This window comes from Silene latifolia, chromosome 1, assembly GCF_048544455.1.
Source record: "Silene latifolia isolate original U9 population chromosome 1, ASM4854445v1, whole genome shotgun sequence".
Taxonomy (NCBI): domain Eukaryota; kingdom Viridiplantae; phylum Streptophyta; class Magnoliopsida; order Caryophyllales; family Caryophyllaceae; genus Silene; species Silene latifolia.
In genome coordinates, this window is record NC_133526.1 from 7,308,183 (window position 1) to 7,332,300 (window position 24,118).

Below are 24,118 nucleotides of genomic sequence, written 5' to 3' on the forward strand. Positions count from 1 at the left end.
CAACAGTCAAAGGGCCACAAAGCGCCTTTCTCTTGCTGGCCGGGCTACCTTGCTCAAGTCTACTCTTTCAACTATTGCCAGTTACTCTATGCAATCTGCTAAAATTCCTCGGACGGTATGCGATTCGATTGACAGAAAGTCGAGGCGCTTCTTATGGGGAGGCGATGATGATAAAAAGCCAGTGCATTTAATTTCTTGGGAAACAATCCAACGACCAAAATCGGCTGGTGGTCTTGGAATTACTTCGGCTAGGCAGGCAAATGCTGCGTTTTTAACGAAGCTAGGTCACCGAATGCTAACAGAACATACTCGCCTGTGGTCTAGAGTTTTACGGTTCAAATATTGTAATGGCAGGTGCGATATAGACATGTTCAAGCCAAAGAACAATATGTCTCATGTTTGGGCTGGGATCACGGCTCAAGCTCAAACAATTTCAAAGGGTTCGGCCATGGCAATTGGAGACGGGCGCCATACTCTGTTTTGGGATCATTGTTGGGCAGCTGATGAGTGTCTATCCGACAGAGCCACCACGCCTATTCCCATTGATATTCTTGGTGCAACAGTCAGTGAGATGTGGGACGAAGATGCGGGATGGAAATGGGATGTATTTGCTAATTACCTTCCTCAAATTGAATTACAGAAGATAGCTGCCTTCTCTTTACGACCCAACATTGGTCTTGAAGATTCGGTCTTCTGGAAAGGTACGACATCAGGACGTTTCTCTTTAAAAACCGCTTTATCTATCATCAAATCCCGGGCAAGTGGAATAGAACCCGACTCTCCAATGTGGAAGGTCATATGGCACCTACCAGTCCAACAAAGGATTCGGATGTTTTTATGGCTCGCTTTTCATGGCAGACTGATGCATAACGTGAATCGCGTTCGTCGCGGAATGGGAGATGATTCAATCTGCCCTAGGTGTCACAGTGAAGAGGAAAGCTCCGATCATCTCCTCCGCTCGTGCCCTGTCTCGCGCAACATTTGGAGCCAAGTAAGTGACTTGGTTTCCCACAACTACTTTTATAACTCTTCCTACTCTGATTGGCTGACTTACAATGCGAGTAATAGCATTCCTAACTCATCGGAAGATTGGTCGATGCAATTTGCTATTACTTGCTGGTGGATTTGGAAATGGCGTAATAACGTCGCTTTCGGCCATGACGAGGATAATCCCATAGACCCTAGAGCTTTTTTATTCCAGCAGTTTGCGTCCTCTAAAAACGCTTTCGATCGATATTCGTTATTCATTCCTATACCTGGTCAGGGGCGAAGAGAAGTCTTTATTAGGTGGCTCCCCCCACCCCATGGCTGGTTCCTTTTGAATACTGATGGGGCTTCCAAAGGTAACCCGGGACCGGCAGGTTGTGGTGGTATACTTCGGGATGAAACGGGAAACTTTGTCGATGCATATTTTTTCTCGGGCGGGTACTGTAGTTCGATGAAGGCCGAGTTACTAGCCTTGGAAGCAGGGTTGGAAAGAGCTCGCGCATTGCATCTCGAAAAGGTTCTTGTTCAGATGGATAATAGTCCTTGTATCAAACTCATAAAAGAGGAGCAGCTGGTTCGCAATAACTTACGATCGTTGGTCAAAAGATGTAAGGATCTTGTGTTTGATAATGGATGGAAAGTGGAGCTGCAACATAATTTCAGGGAAGCTAATAGGGCGGCCGACTGGCTAGCTAATCAAGGAGTAGGGTCAAGTAGTACTAAAACTTTTATTAATGCTCCACCGTCGACTCTTCGCCAGATTCTGCGTGAAGACATTCTTGGGGTGGCTACCCCCCGTGTAATAGCTAATTAGTTATTTATGTTTTCTCGGGGCTTGCCCCTCATTTGCACCAAAAAAAAAACAGTCAACAGTCAACAGTCAACACCATTATTGTTAATAATTGTCATTCCATGATTTGCGTGTGAAATTCAGAGTCAGGGCCCATGCTACATCAATTTTGAGGATTGCAAGATCTTCCCTTTTCTACTGACTTGTGTTCAAAAATAATAGGCCGAAATAATGCCGAATACCAAAAATATTTTAGTCTAATGATTAACACGGAGGTATTGTGGACATTTGGTCTTAGGTTTGAATTCCCTCTCCCGACCTCCCCTCAAGTGTAATGCGACTAATTACACGATTCGTTGGTAAAAAAAATTAAAAAATTTGGGCTGAACGTGCGTAATTCGAAACAAGACGATTACCACAATTCACTCACGGGCCTATAATCCACTCATTCACCCATTATATATATTGTCTTGTCTATGATCCACTCATGGGCGGCCTACACTTAATTTGTCATTTGGCCCACGATAATCAGACATGAGATTCCGACTTTAGGTCTCTGTTCGTTTTGGACATAATTTCAGCTCATTTCAGTTTAACACATTTTTTTCACAAATTAATTTCAGCTCTATTCAGTTCAGTTCAACTCCATTCAGTTCACTTCATCTAATCTCTTCACTAATTAACTCTCAGTTCAACTCGGCTTAGTTCAGTCCAGCAGAGCTAAGTGGAACTCATCTATTCACAAATTAAACCCTTATTTCAGTTTGCTATATTTCAGTTCAGTTCAGCTCCATTTGGTGCACTTAGCTCAGCTTCATCAAGTTTAGCTCTTTTTAGATAAACTCTTTTCAACCGAAAAGAATAGGGCCTTAAGAAGGTTGAGAATAATTTGGCAATTCTATTCTTCATGAGATTATGATAAAAAATAATTCATGTTATTATATTTAGTTTTAGCATCTTTATAATAGATTTATGCATACTTTTATTCAAACTTAAAATTTTATATTTAGTTTTAGCATCTTTATAATAGATTTATTTGTTTTAAATTTAAAATTTCAATGAACTTACCTCGTTAGGGCAGTCATGAGTCGGCCAGGTCTTAACTCTTGACCCTAGTCCATAAATATGTAATTGTCGAAGACTCGAAGGAGGTGAAATCCTGCAACATCTGTCATATGTTGATGCAAGTATGCAACATTGCCAATTTCAATTGCTTTTGGCATCAGCAATTCTGCCGACACGGCTTGACATGTTCATTTTCACACTTGCGGCATTTAACATTTTTTCTAAAGTTGAGCAAATTACACCTGCCAGAGGAAAATGCTTCAGCGTAGCTCATAGTAAAAACGACAAACCTTTTCGAGAGAGAGAGAGACAATAGGAGAGAAAAGGAAAGTTACATGGAGCAAACCCAATCCCCAGAATCTAGAGACTCTGGTGGCCTGGTAGCTGAGCACTGGAAACATATTGTTTTTCTTGAAAAATTTGAACTTCCACACCTATAACAAAATTACATTTAGTGAGGGAGGGAGCAACCACAGATTTCAACGAATATTTAAGCTAGAAACCCTCTAGATACCTGCCTCCAAGCAACCACAGATTTCAACGAATATTTGAGCAACCTTTTTGAAAAATTCCTCCGAAGGCAGGGCACTGCCACAACATACCTACCTCAGCCGCCGGACCGTGCCATTTTGGAGTGGCTCGGAAGACACCACGACACATAGCCCGGCCCAAAGACCGTTTGGTTACATCAAATTGGTTACATCAAATTCCATGAGGTAGGTGGCAAGCCCTTCAACTTAAAACATATATGCCTTTTAGAGTATGCTTAAATTTGCCATTAGATTTCAACGAATATTTGAGCTAGAAACCCACTAGATATTATCATCTGACAGCTAGAATCCTTGAATAATTTTAAAACGGAAAGGCAAAATTATCCACGGAATGGGAGACCAGGTGAAATAACTTTCTCTCGCCTATTCAAGATTAGAGAAACTCACTGAGGGCAATTCCAGTCGCCTTTTTGGAGTTCAGTGTGGACTCTTTTTTTCTTCTTAGGATCATCCTCCATACAATTTCGGCATTGGGTATTTCTGGCATAATTTAAGTATTGACATCTGCAAGCCAAGCAAAAGGATTATCAATTTGAATCAAACAGGAGAATTAACAAAGTCCAAATTAGAACTATTTTTTTTTTTTAAAAAAAAAAGCAAGATCTAGCAGAAGGGCAGCCTCTAGCCTATTCAAGGATAGAAAAACTCACGTACAAAGAATGCCGCTCACCGGACTTGGGTTCAACATGTCGCCAAGGAGCATCACCAATCCTTAGTTCAACATGTCGCCTAGGAGCATCCTCATTGCATTTTACACAGTTGATATTTCGGCCAAAGTTTACATAATTACACCTGCAATGGAATACAAGGAATAAACATTAAATCGTACAACTATTCAAGGGCAAATGGAAATACGAGATGGACCGGATGTTCAACTAATCACAATTAAAAATTTAGAAAGATTTAACTAATTCTAAAAATCATTTTAACTTGAAAATAGAATCATAAAACATTTGTCAGGCGAATGAATACCAAGTCAATGATCAATCATATATATCTACCGCGCGACCGACATTCATTTCTAATGCGCAAAAGGAGGTAAAAGAAAAGAAACAATAAAGCTCCCCGTGACTATATTGTTGTCAACTCAAATCAGTTTGGCGGCTTTGGCCACCTACAAGACAAACATTTATGCATCTAACTCCATCCCTTTCACAGATGCTACCCGCACCATAAATTCTCAAAACTCACTTGAAGAGCAATATTAAGTACCAAAAAAATAACTTGAAGAACAATATTTACAACATTCAATGAATATTCTATTAAAATCCAAAAGTGCACACATATTAAATACCCCAAACTGGCCATAAGGTAATCTTTTATTTGGCATAGCCTTGAAGAGAAAAGCATATCGCTGCTTTTGGTGTCAAAATTTAGGTACACAAAAGTATTGATATGTTTTTCCTTCAAATAATTCATCTACAGAAGAGTACACAAAATTCGACATCACGTTATAACTAAAACCAAAGTCCTTTCGAAAAAAAGTAGAACAAAGTGTTATTATCGGAGGAAAAGATTAGATCAACATTATTCTCTCCAAGTTATTCACATGTACTACATGCACCTCCTAAAAGCATGCATATAAATCTAAGGAAATATGTGAAAGACTAACGATTCGTAGGCTACACATTCCCAAAAATAAAACAACTCCACCGCCTATGATCACAAAGATATTAAATTGCCGAGTGAACAAAAGTACATCAACCATCAGTAGCCAATTTTTTATGAACCATTGATACCCAAGCATCTTTGCTACTAAGCCATAGTAAAAAAATGAATAACATAAAAGTGAAGTGAACAACTCGTTCGGTGGGCGGGCATACCCTACGGATGTATCGATAACATTGTATCTGGGAATGCTCTTGACTCCTACGACAGAGGGTTTATCCATGAGGAGGGCCTGATCCTTGAGATAGTGCTTGAGAATGCCGAATTTGCTCAGGTTGCTAAGAAGAAAGCAACAAAAGAAATGTTCTGGAACCCCGATTGAGAATAGATTAGATTAGATATGCTCAAGGGTCGGCTATATCAAGCCAATAAAGGACCATGCACCGGACATATGGATTAACAATCTCCTCCTTCACCTTCTCGAAGTATCGAAATTGGAACTTTAGGCCGTTAGGGGCTCCGGTGAAAGCATGAAGCACCTTGCGGCGGATATCCTCTCGGATTCGGAATGGAAATATTGATTTTATTGGTCCTTTGGAGACAAGGGTGAACGATCGAACGTTCAAAAGGACTTTATGTCTTCTTTGACAAGATATAGTATTAATTAAGGAACACCAAGTGGGTGGTTCACTCCATAGCCCTTATCATAGAGGTGACGGCGTGACGCCCATCATAAAAAGACCACCATGTAAGTGACACTCATATACAAAAAGATACCCTAAAAGTGACGCCCCTAAACAAAAAAAAAAAAAAAAACACTCTAAATGTGACGCTCATAAACAAAATGAGAGATGAATAGTTATGCTCTCAAGTTAACATAGGTTATCTTATCAGCTTATCTACAAAAATAAGAAGAGACAAGTTTCTACTTAAGCATTAGGCTCCAAATACATGGCCCATAATGTTAATAAGCTCAGTTTGGTCACACTCATAATTATCTCTGTCATGTGAGTGATAGGATTTCTCTCTTCCAGAGTTTGGGGAGCCCTTAAGGCACTAGGGTAATCATGTTACGTGAGTGTTAGGGCTTAGCTATTCTAGAGCTTTAAAAGGTACAGTCACTATTATAGCTACTCGAGGTCGGTATATTCAAGTGCAACTTTTTCACTAACAAAGAAATTTGTTATCTACCTTCATTCACAAAGCTAATCCATTTGTCGCTTGGCCCATAGCACGCTACAACTACGAATTCAAAGGTGGGACGAGAGAGGGAGTATAATACTCCGTATTACATGATTCACAAGACGCTACAACTACGGCTCTACAAAATAGATTTGAGGACAGAACTCGATACCCACTTACCCCCTCTGTGATTAAAATTGTTAAGGTTATTTTATGTAAATATCATAAAGTCATTAACACGTCAAATTTATTTTTTTGACATCTTATTCAACACATACAACTATACAAGGCGGCATAAACTCGCTCACTCGTAAATTGGTCCCCAACAATAAGCAGTTGAAGCATTGCAAAAAAGTCTAATTTACCAAGTACGAAGTATTTGTTTAGTTCACACCTTCGAAACCAAATACCGAAGAACTTAAAAATCATGAATAAGAGTTTAATGGGAGATGCCCCAAAGCTCTTTGACATAAAAATGTTATGTAAATCTAATACGGGTTATCGACATTTACCCAACATATCACAAATCAAGAATTTCATTAGGATCAAGACAAATCAAGATTCTCAAGATTGGATAAAAGATAAAACAAAGAACGGCAACCTAGGTAGCACCAAAACGGACAAGGACACGACACGGACACGTGACACGGCATCCCATGAAATTTCGGACACGGGACACGTTATCTAAATTTAATAAAGTATATATTTTGTAGTTATATATGTGTGATTTTATTTTTGAAAAAATATTTGATACAACAACAACAACATTACCCAAGTGCCTCAATGGCTCCCGCAAATCAGTGCGGGGGGTAAGGGGGTCGGATGTACGCACCTTACCCTTGTATTAGCAACACAAAGAGGTCATTTTCCAGAATAAGTATTTGATATTAAATTTAAATAAATGAAGGTAAAATTTGACGTTAAATATAACTTATTCTCATTTCTAAAACCAAAACCAACTTATAATCAATCTATTTCGACATCTTATTACTTGTCTAAAGAACATCATTTGCCCACCAAATTCAACCATATAACAATTCACGCCATTTACCTTAAATTCAACTTTCCGTTTGAAGGTGTGTCTAATATCATGGACACGGCTCAAAATACCATGGACACGCGTCGGACACGTGCCCAAATAACATATTAATGCGAAAAATCACTCAACGCTAAAGACAATTATAAGTATGCTAGATCATATTTGCTAAGCGCAATCGGCAACAAGACGTCTTGTATACGGGTATAGTTGTACAAAGACCACGTCTGTCACTCGAACTAATAGACAAGTTGCAAAACACCTTCGCTAACACACTAGTCTTAGTAGTCGGCCTTTTTGCTGATTTTGCAATTATGGTACTAGGTAGTTTAAATTCAAATCGATCGGGAGCCTCTGCTACTTAACGGATAAAGCTTGGATCACAACAGAAATCATAGAAGACACTAAGTGGAATATTTATGATATATTTAGAAATAAATTTAGGAGACAAAAAACTCGATATCATAACAGATACGGAGTAAGATATTTCTTATTAAGGGACTTACCTTTTTTTCCACCAAACCTACATACTCTCTAAGTCGTTTTGCTGAGTTACAAACTCTCCGATCAAGTTTAGGACATCCAATCTCCACGACGTTTTCAATATCATCTTTCGACAATGACCTACAAAGAAGAAGCACAAGGAAAAGTGAGCCTATAAAACAGACAAAATAGTAGGCCGGGCACAACAATAATAATCACAATGCCTTAGCTCTACAAATAATTGGGGGGTGGCAAACATGAGGGTGTAACAAAAGTAATATGGGGAAACAAATAGATGAGACCAACCGAGAATAAACAAGGAATGACTAAAGAATAAAAGCGAAACGGGAAAAGGGAAAAGAGGGGGAAAGAAAAACACACAATAAAATAAAACCTCACCACTCAGATGTATTGTTGTTGCACTCTCTTGATCTACCCTAACAAATGGCATACATTTTTAACATTTTTATTACCCTAAAAACTAGTTGTACCAGAATAAATAATACTCCCATTGACACCTTTACGCAGAGCAAACCACTGAATTGGTGTTTTATGGTATAGACTATAAAGGACAAACACAAAACCATTGCTTGGGAAAACGATTTTATCCCCTCAAGGAAAACATCACTTTTCTCATTCTTCGAGGCAATGTCGATACCAGCTTTGCAACAAATAAGCTGGCTAAACCGAAGTGGACTCGTTCTCTACAAATAGTTTGGATGCACCAAGAAACTTTTTTTCTAGAGATTAAAAAGAAAACGCTCTTAGCCCAGTGTCCTAGATCATGAACATTTAACCAATATACATCTAGAAAAACGATGTTGGGAATTAAAACAACCCTGGCCACTTCAAAAACAAGATTACGAGTAGCATCATCAAGGGTAATCAAATGGATCCCAGATATGAATTAGATTAAACATCATCTAGAGCATAACTTTCTCATACAATAAGATCTCATTAATTCACAAACCATAAGCCATAATCAAGCATACAGCCTATCACATCCACGCCCTCTTTTAACATTTTTATTCTTCCGGTTCTCTCTCCTCTGTCCTCTGACCACCCACACCATTGACACCACCAACTACAAGCACCATCCTAATTTGGCCCGTCAATAACCAGCCTCCTTCATTCCCATAAACCACCAAACCATTAGACCAAAAAAAAAACCATCAAACCAACCTGGCAACATCACTTCCCTCCCTTATACTAAGTACACCCATCTCAATCTCGAATCTTAGTCACCCCGAAACTTAATTTGGGCATCTCCCCAGCCCCTCACAGTCACTTCATTACGCCATTTCTCACCCTCCTAACCGTTAGTATTAAATCACCATTACAAACAAGCAACATGTCCATTATCACCTTCAATGTTATTACCATGTCTACATTCCAAACTTAACCACCGCCAATTAATGTCCTACCCCCAATTTTTGCTTTTCATACATCCATACACCATACCCCCAAGATTGGTGACGATTCAGCTATGTTCTTTTGGACTTAGCTCAGTTCACTCCAGCTCAATTTTACCCTCACCTCAGTTCAGTTCAAAAAGTTCACCTCCAAAACAACGGGTCGGAAAACAACTAAAATCAATCCACACAAAACAACAAATAATCGAAACAAACACACAAAATCAAAAGATGAGAGTATTAGATAAGGAACAAACTTGAAAATGTCGAAATGGTCACGAGCAAAGCTGATGCAAGGATTTTTCAAGAGCTTGAGATCATGGTAAACCAATTCGCTATCGCCATTGCCACCGTCATCACCGGGAGAAGAATTGGGGAAGTAACCGTGAGATTTCAATCGGTCGACGAATGATACCCATTCCGGCCATGGATGCTGCGACGACGACGGAACCTGCGGCGATACGGTGGCGGTAGCGGTGCAAGTGCGGGAGAAAATTAAGGTTTTAGGGATTGAGGGTTTGAGGGTGAAATGGAAGAGTGTGTCTGTTGTTCTGGTTCGGAGAAACATTGTTATACAAATTTGGGTTCGAATGAACTGATTAATCAGGTTGACTTTGGACCAGGATCAATTATATTTCGGTTGTTTGGGTTTGAAAGAATTTAGAACGGGTTGAGCCATTTTGACTTTGCGTTATTTTCGTGTTATCAAGTTAATTGGGGATAACGGTAGACCGGACAAACAGATCAGATCGTGTCGTGTTTATGTTCGTATTAACTTTAAACGTGTTACTACTACCCCAACCCTAACCCGACCCAATTACATAAACGGATCATTTGCCTCAACCCTAACCCAACTCATTTATTAATTTTTTCTATAACTCAACCCGACTTGTTTAACTCATTTATCTTTTAGCCGGTCATGTTTAATCCATTTATCTTTTACCGGGTCATTTTTAACTCATTTAACCCGTTTAACCCAATAAACTAATAATATAAACAAAGCTTTATAAGCCTATTATCCAAAAAATGAGGAATGAAAATACTTATTTTTAAGTTGTTTTGGTTGCTTATTGAATCAACCGAAATATATCATGAGACTTTTAAATAAGCGGGTAATTCGTGTCTGGTTCGTGTCAAAAGAGCTCAACCCTAACCCGACCCATTTATGTTTCGTGTCGTGTTCGTGTCAACCCAATTACTTAAATGGGTCACAACGTTTTGACCCTAACCCGTTAATTTCGTGTCGTGTTTTCGTGTCGTGTCAATAATTGCCACCTCTAGATAACAGGCAACAATATTAAACATTTAGGTCACATATAATATGATCGGGTAATTCGGGTATCAGGACAGATTCAAATCGTCAATTTAAGTGCGGTTCAAGTCGGGAAAATGAAGAAAATCCAAATTAAACCTCAACTCTACACACTACATCTATATAATGAACCATCCAAATTAATATACTAGAAAATGTCACACAAGAAAGAGATGGCATTGCACATTGCAATGTACCCTTGGCTTGCCTTAGGCCATTTCACATCTTTCCTTCGCATAGCCATCAATCTAGCACAACATGGTCACAAAATCTCATTTTTCATGCCTACTAAAACTTCCCTTCAATTCACTTCTCACAACCTTTACCCGGACCTTATTACCTTCATTCCCATCACCCTCCCGCCTGTCGACGGTCTCCCTTCTGGTTGTGAGACCACCAACGACACCCCTCCGGAAGCATGGTCGTGTCTCATGACGGCCATGGACCTTACCAAGGACGACATTGACTTACACTTTGCTCGTCTCAAACCCGACTTTGTTTTTTATGATTTTGCTCATTGGCTACCAGAAATAGCCAGAAAACACAAGGTTAAGACTGTGTACTATCTCGTTTCTTATATCGTCTCAATTGCTTATACTTGCACCCCGGCAAGGAAAACTCCAAGGGGTAAGCTCCTAACAGTGGAAGATCTTATGTGCCCCCCACCCGGTTTTCCCACCCCGGCCATCGTACAGCACCCGCACGAGGCACTCATTGTTGCGGGTGCCTGTTCCTTGGTCTGGGGTGGTATAACACTACAAGAACGGCTCACCGTATGCATTGAAGAATGCGACGCAATCGGCGTGAAGACATGTAGGAAATTGGAAGGGAAATATTGTGAATTTGTCGAAAGGAGTTTCGGTAAGCCAGTGCTTCTAGCAGGGCCAGCTATTCCTCGACTCTCGTCGGATGAATTAGAGAGTTGTATAGATTCTTGGTTGAAGGGTTTTGATGATAAAAGTGTTGTATATTGCGCACTTGGTAGTGAATTTGTGTTGGATAAGGAACAGTTCCAAGAACTTGTTCTAGGACTTGAGCTTACAGGTATATATCTACACCATATTTAATAGTTCAGTACGGTTTTTCTAATGTGTGCCCTAGTAAGCCGAATATGGGAAAGATTCATGAGTTATTCTCATGAGAAATTCAAGAGTAAGCTCAATTTTACCATAATTTTACCATAATTAATCCGTATATCTTGTGAATTTTCAATATTAAATTAGCTCATTAATGTGTGCTCTTAGCCTCTTAGAAAAATCGTTCATGTAAGGTCAACATTTTAACCGTCTTTATTTTACTTTCAATTATGAAAAATTCTTGGGTACACTCGGTGTACAAGATTATCGTATACCCAAGCCAATGATAAATCCTTAATCATATTCCACTTAGATTTTGCTTTATTATTTATAGAGTGGTAATTCTAAAATTCTTATTACATGGGGGTGTACAATAATCTTATACATCGGTCGGTGTACCCTTCAATTATTGTCATCTTTAAGATGTGTTAAAAAAGAGTCCATGACAAAATATATGGGGCCGTGTCTCATGACAGTAATGGACCTTACCTATCTCATTTTACACAAAATCTCATTATAGACGGCACATATTCGTTTATAACTAAAGACGAGTCAAATACAATACCACGTTCCTAATAGGACAGCCAATAAGTGAGGTGGTGGAGGCCAAAAATGTCACCAGTTTCAAGCTATTTGACCCGTCTTTAGTTATAGACGGATATATTCGTCTATAGCAAGACTAGCTGCTCATTTTAATATTTTATTTTGGGCTATGCTTTTGTATTTTCTTCGTTCCAATTATTTGTCTATCTTGTAATTAAAATACTTTTCTCAAATAATAAGAATAAAAATGTTAAATAAATGATTTGGACCTTTACGATAATAACCTTTACCATACTGTTGTAGGTAGGCCATTCTTAGCAGCCTTGAAGCCACCTATAGGATTTACAACGATTGAATCAGCCTTACCGGAAGGGCTGGAGGAGAAAATAAAGGGAAAGGGAATCATAACCTCGAATTGGGTACAACAAAAACAAATATTGGACCATACTTCCGTGGGATGCTTTATGACTCATTGTGGGTCGAACTCTGTATCTGAAGCATTGCTAAGCGAATGTCAATTAGTATTGATGCCACAAGTTGTCGAACAGTTTATTCATGCTAGGCTTTTGAGCATGGATTTGAAGGTCGGGATAGAAGTCGAGAAAACGTCTAATGGTATCTACACTCGTGATGCTATACACAACGCGATCTCAATTGTGATGGATACGGATATTGGGAATGAAGTGAGGAATAACCATTTGAAGTGGAAGGAGATTATGCAAAAGGAAGGTTTGGAGGATTATTATGTTAGTACCTTCATTCAGGACTTAAAACATTTGATAGAATGAGCAAGTTACATACTACGTACTATATAAATCAAGAAGTTAATTACCTCACTTGTTCTCAATTGATTTTGGAATGTAATCTACTGAATTGAATCATATTCGGAAAAGCGGACTCTCTTTTAGTAGAGTTTGTTATTTTATTGTTAAATTATTTATATGTATTTTTGATATGAACGGATAATAAGTCATTTGATATTATGATAGACAGTATCAGAAAATTTAAAGCATTATTTGAAAAACGTTCTCAAATTATTTAGGAATGTTGTACAGAAAAAAAAAGAATTGAACCCAGATAAATATCATATATAGCTATATGAGTGTATTTACTGTTTCGGGTGTAATTCCGGAGCAGGATTGTGACCACTTGAGCTTGTGGAATGATGTCGTTGCTTGTCTCTTCCTTTCACTCTTTCCTGTAAAGATGAACAAACTGAGGGCTCGGCTTGGTACCGAGTGTACTCACTCCGACGCTCAAGTCAGTAAACTTAGAGAGGTAAGTTGTATGTTTAACTTGGCAAAGTATATTGTAGAGAGATAAGGGAGTTTATACCAGATTTTCCAGTTAGTTTTTCAATGAGAGATGATGAGTATTTATAGACTTTCACCTTTTGTCACGTAGTGGCCAAGTGGCGTAGCAGGTGGAAAGACTGTCTTACCCTCGGCCGAGGACCCATGACAGCGGCGAGCTGGTTGACTCCATGCTTGGGGACTGGATGTGAGTACACGGATATGCCTCTCGGCCGGCTAGTTGCCTAGCCGAGACCCAGTGACAGTAAACGACACCTTGTCGGTTAGGGCATTAATATGTTGACTTGTCTTGTCTTTTAGCTTTGACCTTGCTCAATATGTTGACTCGGTCGGGTGCGAGAATATGCCCCATCAATTTGCCCCCAGCGTAGTGTATGCCGTGGTATGGACCTTCGATGCGTGTTGAGCGTATTCTCGCGCATGTCGAACTTCTTCCTCGGCTTGGTCCCGTTCAGTAGTAACATATCCCCTCCACATTGTTGTGTAATGGACATCGAATGTGGAAAAGTAAATGGCGCTGGCCGAGACCAAGGTTGGGAGTGCCGTGTGCTTTTGATTGCCCCCGGCCGGTGCTGCCAAGCCTGGTTGATCAGCTGGCCGTTGGCAAGTAGATACCAAGGAGCGTGTCGAAGAAGATTTGTCACTGTATGTCGATTGACATTTCGTAGCTGCATGCTTGACACGTGGCCTGGTGTTGATTGGTGGACGCTTCATGGGCCTTGCTCTGATTGGTCCACTGAGTGGGCTTTGCTCTATAAATAGAGCAGCGTGTCCCTCATTTTGTCGTACAAATTTCATTTTCAAGAAAAATTTCCTCTCTCTAGTTTTCGAAGAGTTTCTTTCTCTCTCTAATTTTCGAAGCGTTACTCGGCGTAACACTTTCTTTCAAGGTAAAAACAAATTCTTCCCCACCTTTTATTTGTTAAGTATTCGTTTGCCACCATGTCTGCTGCTGCTGCACCGGCTAGTACCTCAACCCCGGGGGGCGAACCGCCGCATCCTGATGAGCAGGAGCCACTGGTTGTCACCCCGGTAGGGTTCGGGGGTCGCAAGTCGTCTTCTCCTGAAATCGACGAGAAATTTCTCGAGGATTTTGATGATGAATAGGAGGAAAAGACCCAATCTGATTCAGAGAGGCCGCATTACTTGTGGCACGGCGAAGCCTGCTCGATTAAACCCGATCGCGTTTGGACGAACAAGTTCGCTAGTGTCTCCGGGCCTGAACTTTTTGAAGACCATTACTCCTTCGGTAGGGGGTATAGAATTATTGTCCCTGAGGGTGATCAGGCAGTCTGTTGCCCTCCCGAAGGCTGTATAGGCGTGTATATTAGGCATCTGGAGTATGGGCTCCGATTTCCACTTAATGAACACGTCGCGGCCATAATCAAAGCCATGAATGTCGTTGTGGCACAACTGCATCCGTTGGCCATTACGACGATTATTGGCTTCGTATGGTTTTGTCTCTTTAAGGGGGAGGCCCCAACAGTGAACCTTTTTCGCCGGCTCCACCATCTTCGGCTGTCTACCCAAGGCGGCACGGGGTGGTACAGCGTGCAGACCGAGCCGGTTACGTGACCGTCTCAAGCCGACATCCCGCAAAGACCGGAAGGGGCGGTGGGTATATGTCGAGGTTCCGGAGGACTATCCACTGCCCCGGTCCTTCCAGCGCCGCGTCAATTTGCGGTGTGAGAGTCAGGGGGAGCATGAAAGATATGTCTCCCGTAATAAGATAAAGATGGACGCCAAGAAGGTCTATCTTAAGGACGGCGAAGTGCGGGCAATGAGCATGTTCGAGGCTGAGAGGGATGGCACGCCGAAGGGATGGATGCCTCCGACGCAGATCGTCCTTCAAGACGAGCCGCTTTGTCACGTCGGCCTCATACCGGCCCTCAGCCAGGGTGAGTGGGGTCGGTATAAGGCCCACCTTTTATTTTTATGCTTCTGTATTTGAGCCTCGGTTTACTTCTTTTGCTTAACTGTTGACTTTGTTTCTTGCAGATTGATTTGGCCGGGATCTCTCTGTCTCCATCCTAAACAAGTTGGGACTTGACCAGGACGGGAGAGTTGTTGAGCTGCACCCTAAGGCCGAGCCGCGTGATCGCAGACAGGCCCCGCACGAACTCATGGAGCAGGCGTTGAAGGCAATGGATGTGGGGGCGACTCAAGCAGAGATTGGCGGTAACGTGCCGCGCTGGAGACCAAAAACAACGTCTACGGCGGCTACGACGTCAACTCCAACTCGATCTCCAATCCCCGTAGTCCAAAAGGATAAGGTGGTCATCAATGTTGACGAGGACGTCACCGTTCTGGAGGGTCCTCCTCCTTCAAATAAGAGGAAAAAAGCAACACCTGCTGCTGCTGCTGTTACCGAGGCAGGGAAAGAGGAGGGGTCAACCGGCCCTCAATCCAAGAAGGCCAGGACTGGTACGGATCTAACCCATGGCTCGAATTTATCAGGTTCCTTATGCATTCCTGATGACAGGCTTTCTGATATGTCGATGAATGTTGACATGGATGCTTTGTCTCGGTTTTTTATAGATCAGCCGTCGCCAGCTGTTGTTCTCACCGAACGGCAATTGGAGAAGCAGCCTGTGCAGACGGGCGACAAAAATATCGCCGCCGACTCCTCGTCTGAGAAGGTTTCCTTCGTTCAGCTCAGGGCGGACGGCATAAGGTTGGCCAAAAGGCTGGTGAAGTGGGCTGAAGTTGCCGGCACTCATCTTCTCGAGCAAGAAAAGCTCGTGGCTCAAACTGCCCCTGTGCTCGAACGGCTTAGGCTTGAGCTTGCCGCTTCTAGGGAGGAGGCCGAGAGGACGAAGAAGGACTTCCTGGCCACCATGAAGGACTTCCTCGCTGAGCGAAAGCTTAAGGAGGACGCTGAGAAGGTGGTCCTCGCCGAGAGAGCTAAGGTTAGTCGTTGGGCCGATGCCGCTAAGTCTGCGGGAGGAGAGAAACAAATTTGAGGGCGGTTATAAGGCCATGGTTGAGCAGAGGGAAAGATGGAAGACCCTGCATTCGGCCGAGGCGAAGGAACATAAGGGCACAAAGGCTATCCTTGCTCAGAGGGAGAAGGACATTGAGATGCTGAAAACCGTCATCATCCCTGAAATGTGTGTCCGGTACCGGGACCAAGCTGAAGATGCTACAAGGGATGCGATTAAGGAGCTCCTTCCTGAAGGCACCTTTCCGTGACAAGATTTTGACAGGCTTCTGGATGAGAAGGCGGCTGCTGCGGAGGCCAAGGCCGCGGCCGAGGCGAAGGCGGCGAAGGCTGCTCAGGAAGCTGCGGCCAAGGCGGCCCATGATACTAAGGTGAAGGAGGCTAGAGAGGAGGCTGAGAAGGCAAAGGCAAGTGAAGCTGCCAAGTCGTCCTCTGCGCCGTCCACCGACGGTGATGCTGCTGCTGCTGGTGGCAAGCAGCAACAAGCATAGGGAGACGGGCGGTCGTCACCAGACTCACCTGGTCCTTCGGACAGCTTCAACTGTTCGGGGGCCAACTTTTGAGCCTTTCCTCCCTGCCATCCTTTTGGCGCTTCATGTCTTAATGCTGTAATTTTTGTTGTTCCTTCTCTTTTTTTGTTAAACTTTGGTAGGTTGAGCTTAGGCTACCCCTATGGGGACGGCCGTCGACTTTATTTTGTCTCACCTGTAAACATTTTTAATGAAGCTTTTTTATTTGCCTTCGGCTTGGCCGAGGCTTTGATCTCATCCTCCATTTAGTTGTCTTCTTACGTTTTTAAACATATTGAGCGCTTTTTCGTTTTTACCTTCGACTTGGCCGAGGCAATTAGATTGCGTATCTCAACTGTACTTAAACGTTTTTAGCATATTGGTCGTGTCCTTTGCTGCACCTGAACAGGCCGAGGTAGCAAGATTCACGTTTCCCAATTTGCTTAGCAACATGTTGGCATGTCGGTCGCTTCCTCCTCCACTCCCGACTTTGGCCGAGGCGGTCAGATTTGCGCTTCCCAACTGCTGTTGTAAACATGTTAGCATATCGGTCGTTTCCCCGTCACTCCCGGCTTTGGCCGAGGCAATCGAGGTTACGGCTCGACTGCATTCGTATCTATAGACATATTGATCGCTTAAATCGCCACTCCCGGATTGGCCGGGGCAGTCAGATTTGCGTTCTCAACTGTACTTATACGTTCTTAAGCATGTTGGTCGCTTTCGCGAGTATCAACTGCATTTGTAGTGACTGCCCGGCTTTGGCCGTGCCGTCTACTTTGGTAGTGACTGCCCGGCTTTGGCCGTGGCGTCTACTTTGGTACGACTACGGAGGGGACAAGCATTTCGATGGAAAACTTGGATCACTCTTCATAAGATATAATCACGCGTTGCGGTGCCTACAACGGTCTCGGACACCTCCGCCGCTATACGAAATATTTCCTAAGGTTGTCTGTGTTCCAATGGCTCATTAGAGGCACACCCTCCATGTCTGTCAGCCGGTATGTTCCCGGCCTCATTTCTTCAACCACCCTGTAGGGTCCTTCCCAGTTGGCCGTCATCTTACCATGGATGTTTCCTTTATTGGTTGCGGCCGACTTTCTCAGGACTAGATATCCTACTCTCAAGTCCCTTTTGTGGACCCTACGGTTGTAGGCTCTTCTCATTCGGTTTTGATATACTGCCAAGTTGAGCCGTGCCGTATCTCGACTTTCTTCGACCCGTGTCTAGGGAGGCTCTCGGGCCTTCTTCATTTTCGATCGGGTTAAAGGTTTGCGTTCCGAATGTCGGCACCGCCGCTTCAATTAGCGCAGACGGCCTCGACCCATAGACTAGGTGGAATGGACTGTACCGTTGCTTCTTTCTCCGTGGTTCGAAGTGACCACGGGACGCCGGGTAATTCATCGCCCATCTTCCCTTTAGATCTTCAACCTTCTTCTTCAACCCGTTCAGTATTGTTTTATTAGCTGCCTCCGCCTGCCCGTTGCTCTGAGGGTGGCAGACGGAGGAGTATGCAAATTTGATACCGAGCTCTTCCAACCAATTCATCACCATGTCGCTCCAAAAATCTCGGCCGTGGTCAAATACAATGAATTGGGGCAACCCAAAACGAGTTATGATGTTCTCCCAAATCACCTTTCTTACGGCCGCCGTGGTCTTGGCAGGTACCGCGACAGCCTCGACCCATTTGGTGAAGTAGTCAACGGCGACGATCAGGTACTTCCTTCCTCCGGAGGCCGTCGGAAATGGTCCTAATAAATCCATCCCCCACTGTGCAAATGGTAGGGGACTAAGTACCGGTTGCAGGTCTCGGGAAGGTGCATGTATTACCGGAGCATGTATCTGACAATTCTTGCACTTCTTGGTTTTTGCCTTGGAATCTTTCAGCATGGTAGGCCAGAAGTAGCCGACTCGGAGAGCTTTGTGGGCTAGCGTTCTCGCCCTCATGTGATGTCCGCAGATGCCTTCGTGAATCTCTGTCAGTATAAGCTCCGTGTCAGTTGGGCCGACACATTTCAAGAGTGGTCTTATTACGGACCTTCTGTACAATTCTCCTTCGAACACTAAGTACCTTGCAGCGATCCTTCTTATCTTCTCGAGACAGATCATGCGGTCCTCCCAAGAACTCTTTTATCAGCTTGTATTTCATTATCGGAGTCATCCACGTCGTCTCGGCTTCGATGTCGCCCACCATGCCGACGGTCTCAGTGATGCTTTTAGCATTTCTGATATCCACCAGCACGGTTCGACTGACATTTTTGATGCTTGAACTGGCAAGTTTTGAGAGAGCGTCGGCTCGGTTGTTCTCAGACCTGGGGATGCACTGTATTTGGAAAGATTTCAATTTTGAGGTGTCAGCTTTTACCCTCTCCAGGTACCTTACCATCCCGTCGTCTCGAGTCTCATACTCTCCTCGGATTTGATTAGTCACTAAGAGGGAGTCTGTTTTCAACACAATATGCGCCGCCCCGGCAGCTCTAGCTAACTCGACTCCAGTTATCACCGCCTCATATTCGGATTCGTTATTTGAGGCCGAGAAGGTAAACTTCAAGGCGTACTCAAACTCGTCTCCGTTAGGGCTGATGATAAGGATGCCGGCTCCTGAGCTATTCGCCGTGGAGGACCCGTCGGTATACACTTCCCACACGCCGGGATGTGATTCTTCTTGATACGTGCATTCAGCCAGGAAGTCTGCAAGCGCTTGCCCCTTTATCGAAGGCCTCGGCTTGTACTGAATGCCAAAGCCGGAGAGCTCCACTGCCCATTTGATAAGTCTGCCGGATTTTTCGAATTTTTCTAATGCTTTCTCCAATGGCTGGTCGGTTAAGACCGTCACGGGATGTGCGTCGAAGTAGGGTTTCAGCTTCCTTGCGGCAACGACGACGGCGAGGGCTACCTTTTCGATTAGTGGGTAATTTCTTTCGGCGGCCAGCAGTGTATGGCTGATAAAGTAAATTGGGTATTGTTGCTTATTTTCTTCCCTGATGATTACGGCACTGACCGTGGCCGAGGTAACTGCTAAGTATAGATATAACGTCTCCCCCAGCGTCGGCCTGGATAGGGTCGGTAGTGTCAGAAGGTGGGCTTTCAGTTGCCTGAAAGCCGTGCTCTGTTCCTCCTCCCAGCTAATGTTTTTATTCCCTTTCAGCACTTTAAAGAACGGAGTGCTCTTGTCGGCCGACCGAGAGATGAAACGGGCGAGAGCCGCCATCCTTCCGGTCAGCGTCATAACCTCTTTTCGATTTCTCGGCTCCGGTAGGTCTAGTATTGCTTGGACTTTCTCTGGATTGGCATCAATTCCCCTGGCGCTGACAAGCACGCCGAGGAACTTGCCGGCCCGGACACCGAAGTTGCATTTCTTTGGGTTAAGCTTCATCTTATATTTCCTTAGTGAACAAAATGTCTCGCCTAAATCGGCTAAGTGCTCGCTGTCAGACTTGCTTTTTACAATAGCATCGTCGACGTAAGCCTCGATGTTTCGCCCTTTTTTATTTTGGAACACTTTATCCACCAGCCTAGTGTAAGTTGCGTCAGCGTTCTTCAAACCGAACGGCATCATTTTATACATGAATGTGCCGTGACCGGTGATGAATGCGCACTTAGGCATATCTTCCTCGGCCATAAATACCTGATGATACCCTTAGAAGGCGTCTAGCAGGCTTAGCATAGTGTAGTCTGCCGTGGCGTCAATTAAACTATCTATTCGAGGCAAGGGATAACAATCTTTAGGGCACGCTTTATTAAGATTGGTAAAATCAACACACATCCTCCACGCCCCTGACGATTTCCTCACCATTACAACGTTTGCTAGCCACTCAGGGTAAGTACAAGGCATGATAAAGCCCGCCGCTAATAATTTGTCTACTTCGGCTTTGATGGCCTCATCCTTCTCGGCCAAGGAGTTCCTCATCTTCTGCTTGACCGGCCGAGCGGTGGAGAGTACGTTCAGCTTGTGAACGATCACCTCCCGGCTCACGCCTGGCATCTCGGCAGCTGAGTATGCGAAGACATCTTTGTTCTTCCTCAGCAGGTCTAGGAGATCGGCTCTGAATTTTGGCTCCAGGTCGGCACCGACAGTTACGGTGCGCCCTGGGTCAATTTCCACTTCCTTGGTCTCGGCTCCTTCGACCATGCCGACATTAGTATTCATCGGATCGCCCTCCTGCTGCAAGGATGGGCTCTTCCCCTTCTCCGATTTCTTCGCCACTTTGAGGGATTGCATGTTTCACCCCCTGGCAGACACTTGGATATTGGCTATTTCATCTCTCTCGTCCTTTGAGACGAGCTTTTGTGCTTCCCCCGGTCCGAGACATACATCAATGTCAGAGCTCCGATGGACATCACTGCATCGGTCTCGCTCAAAGTGACCCGGCCTATGAGAACATTGTAGGCAGACGAACCATCGATAACCACGAACTCAGATAAAACATTTTTAGCCGCATCCGCTTGGCCGAACATCACCGGCGATCGATTGACCACGGGGGTACCAGTAGCCGGCCCCGAGAGAAAGTCAGTATAGCGGGTTAGTGCAGGGGCTCAGGTCTCCAATCTTCAGACCGAGATTAAGAAAGCACTCCCTAAACATGATGTTCGTGTAGCCGCCTGTGTCAATCAGGCACCTTTTGACCAAGTGGTTGGCTATATCCAGGTGGATTACAAGCGGGTCGCTGTGCGGGGCGACGACTCCCTCGTAGTCCTTCTTTCCAATGGTTATATCGGGTATGGTGGAAGCGGGGATCGCTGTTTTAGGCACAAAGTTGATGGCTTGGTATAACTCATTCAGGTGCCGTTTGTGCCCATTAGCTGACCCACCGTTCTCGTTTCCCTCGATGACAACCTGGATTACTCCCATCCGTTGGAAAACTGATTTTCTATTCGCCCCGTCGGCGCTTGTTCTTGGGCCTCCAGCTACATACTTGCTGAGGCTCCCCTTCCGGATTAGCTCTTCGATGGCGTTCCTTAGATGTCGACAGTTGTCAGTTTAATGGCCGGTGTGGCCGTGGTATTCGCAAAACTGGCTCGTGTCACCGTCCCCCCCGCCTTGGGGGGCCTTGCCCACTTCTGTCCATCATTCTTGCTTAGGGTAAAGACCTCGGCTGGAGAGGCGACCAGGGGGGTGAGAGTACTGTACCGCTTCTCGGTAGTATGGTCCCGAACTCCCCGCGCCCGCCGAGTGTCGTTTCCTATTAGATCTTCAGCCGTGACCTATTCCCGTCACGGCGACCTTCATCTATGTTGTCCCGGCGGCTCTTCCTCTCTGGGTGCCCAGCTTCACTGTGGCCTACCCAGGTTTTGTGATAGTCTTCCACCTTTACGGCTCTGTCGACCATCTTTCTGGCGGAGTCCACGTTGAGGTCCTCGCACTTGATCAGCTCGTCTTTGAACTCGCCTTTCGGGAGGCCTTTCATCAGTGCGAAGGCCGCCAGCTCGGTGTTCAGCTCACGGATCTGCTGAACCTTAGCGTCGAATCTTTTCACGTAGCTTCGGAGGGACTCGTCCTCCCCCTGTCGAATAGTTAGGAGATCTAATGTTTCCACGACCCTTCTCTTGTTGCAAGCATACTGGGCTATGAAATTGTCTCTCAGGTCGGCATAACAGTATACCGAGCCATTAGGTAGCCCCTTGTACCAACTCTGAGCCATCCCATGTAGGGTCGTTGGGAAGACTCGGCACCACACCTCATCAGGCTGCTCCCATACCGACATGTACGACTCGAAAGCCTCGGCATGGTCGGTCGGGTCGCTATCCCCTTTTTATGATAAGGGCGGCAGCTTCACTTAGTCGGCACGGGGATCTCGAGGACATAGGTGCCGAGGGGTTGTCGACCACGTGTCGAATGACACGCGGCGATCGGCTCCTCGCAACCTTAGTCCGCTTCTCCCTCTCGGCGGGAAGGGCTTCTTGTTGTCCGACTTTGGTGAGTCGGACTTCTTTCATTCCTTCGGGGTGGCCTCGTTGTTGCCGCGCGACGCCCTGTCCTCCCGCGAGTGGGGAAGGACTCAGGTCTGCCACTGGCACCACGGGCTCTGCTGGCGTTCTAGCATGGCCAGCTCCTTGTATCGCTCCGGACAAGTTGTTCGGAGTCACTTTATGGGCCCTGGTCACCTGCGGATGCGCTGCCGTCCACGTCGTCGTGACAGGGGTAATCGGCGTACTACCCATCAGGTCCAGGAATAGCTTTAATTTGGCCGCATCGACCACATGTCCCATGACAGTGATTTGGTCGGTAGGCAGCGGTGTTTCTGGCTCTTTCGGCATCGCGAACGCCGTGTCAGTGACTCGGCCGGTGGAGGACTGCCCGATCTCAGAATTATGGAACGTGTCATCCTGGAAGAATGCAGTCTCTTCACTCACGATTTCTTGTTGTTTTGACATCTTCTTAGCTCGCTGAATGGTTTTTTTTTTTTTTTTTTTAAGGTAGGTGACTAGCTTTTAGTATCTATCCCCACAGACGGCGCCAATTGTTCCGGGTGTAATTCCGGAGCAGGATTGTGACCACTTGAGCTTGTGGAATGATGTCGTTGCTTGTCTCTTCCTTTCACTCTTTCCTGTAAAGATGAACAAACTGAGGGCTCGGCTTGGTACCGAGCGTACTCACTCCGACGCTCAAGTCAATAAACTTAGAGAGGTAAGTTGTATGTTTAACTTGGCAAAGTATATTGTAGAGAGATAAGAGAGTTTATACCAGATTTTTCAGTTAGTTTCTCAATGAGAGATGATGAGTATTTATAGACTTTCACCTTTTGTCATGTAGTGGCCAAGTGGCGTAGCAGGTGGAAAGACTGTCTTACTCTCGGCCGAGGGACCCATGACAGGCCGGCAGGCCTGGTTGACTCCATGCCGAGGGGACTGGATGTGAGTACACGGATATGCCTCTCGGCCGGCTAGTTGCCTAGCCGAGACCCAAGTGACAGGCCGACAGACCTTGTCGGTTAGGCTGTTAATATGTTGACTTGCTGTCTTTTAGCTTTGACCTTGCTCAATATGTTGACTCGGTCAGCGGGTGCAGAATATGCCCCATCATTTACCAATGAGGGAATTTTTTGGTTAATGAGTGTTCATTAGCAAGCTAATTAGGGAATTAGTATTAATTTCAAACTATTTTGGTTTATAGTATTCACGTCATCACTTTTTATTTTGTTATTTTCAATTTTATACAAAACACTAAGAAACCTAACGGCTTTACAAAATGTCATCGTCCAAATATTTGTATCTATTTTATTAAAAAAAATGAAAAGCAATGTCGCTGAGAACTTCAGCGGCTTATTCCAACAATTTTTTACAACTTGCATTAGGTACACTACAAAATGACA

At 44.4% G+C, this 24,118-nt stretch overlaps 4 protein-coding genes across 4 annotated transcripts in view; 1 reads left to right on the forward strand and 3 right to left on the reverse strand.

Moving 5' to 3' along the window:
• Positions 1–24,118, reverse strand: part of LOC141595690 (cytochrome P450 81Q32-like) — a 35,841-nt gene that overhangs the window by 3,237 nt on the left and 8,486 nt on the right. The gene's annotated exons all lie outside the window — the stretch shown is intronic.
• The window catches only part of LOC141595725 (uncharacterized), a 43,175-nt gene that overhangs the window by 1,667 nt on the left and 17,390 nt on the right, over positions 1–24,118 (reverse strand). The window lies entirely within an intron of this gene.
• LOC141595735 (zinc finger protein VAR3, chloroplastic-like) lies at positions 2,926–9,713 on the reverse strand. Its single transcript, XM_074415703.1, has 6 exons — positions 9,372–9,713; positions 7,726–7,843; positions 4,048–4,185; positions 3,781–3,897; positions 3,178–3,276; positions 2,926–3,084 (listed from the first exon to the last, which is right to left on the reverse strand). The coding sequence occupies exons 1-3, from the start codon at positions 9,680–9,682 to the stop codon at positions 4,180–4,182; spliced, it is 435 nt and encodes a 144-aa protein (XP_074271804.1). The 5' UTR covers positions 9,683–9,713; the 3' UTR covers positions 2,926–3,084; positions 3,178–3,276; positions 3,781–3,897; positions 4,048–4,179.
• Positions 10,550–13,024, forward strand: LOC141648108 (cyanidin 3-O-galactoside 2''-O-xylosyltransferase FGGT1-like). Its single transcript, XM_074456613.1, has 2 exons — positions 10,550–11,470; positions 12,349–13,024. The coding sequence occupies exons 1-2, from the start codon at positions 10,582–10,584 to the stop codon at positions 12,831–12,833; spliced, it is 1,374 nt and encodes a 457-aa protein (XP_074312714.1). The 5' UTR covers positions 10,550–10,581; the 3' UTR covers positions 12,834–13,024.

Coding starts and splice junctions, on each gene's coding strand:
- LOC141595735 (XM_074415703.1), bottom strand. CDS start 9,682: ATGTTTCTCCGAACCAGAACAACAGACACACTCTTCCATTTCACCCTC. Junction 7,844..9,371: donor GACCATTTCGACATTTTCAA/GTTTGTTCCTTA, acceptor TCTTCTTTGTAG/GTCATTGTCGAAAGATGATA.
- LOC141648108 (XM_074456613.1), top strand. CDS start 10,582: ATGTCACACAAGAAAGAGATGGCATTGCACATTGCAATGTACCCTTGG. Junction 11,471..12,348: donor TCTAGGACTTGAGCTTACAG/GTATATATCTAC, acceptor ATACTGTTGTAG/GTAGGCCATTCTTAGCAGCC.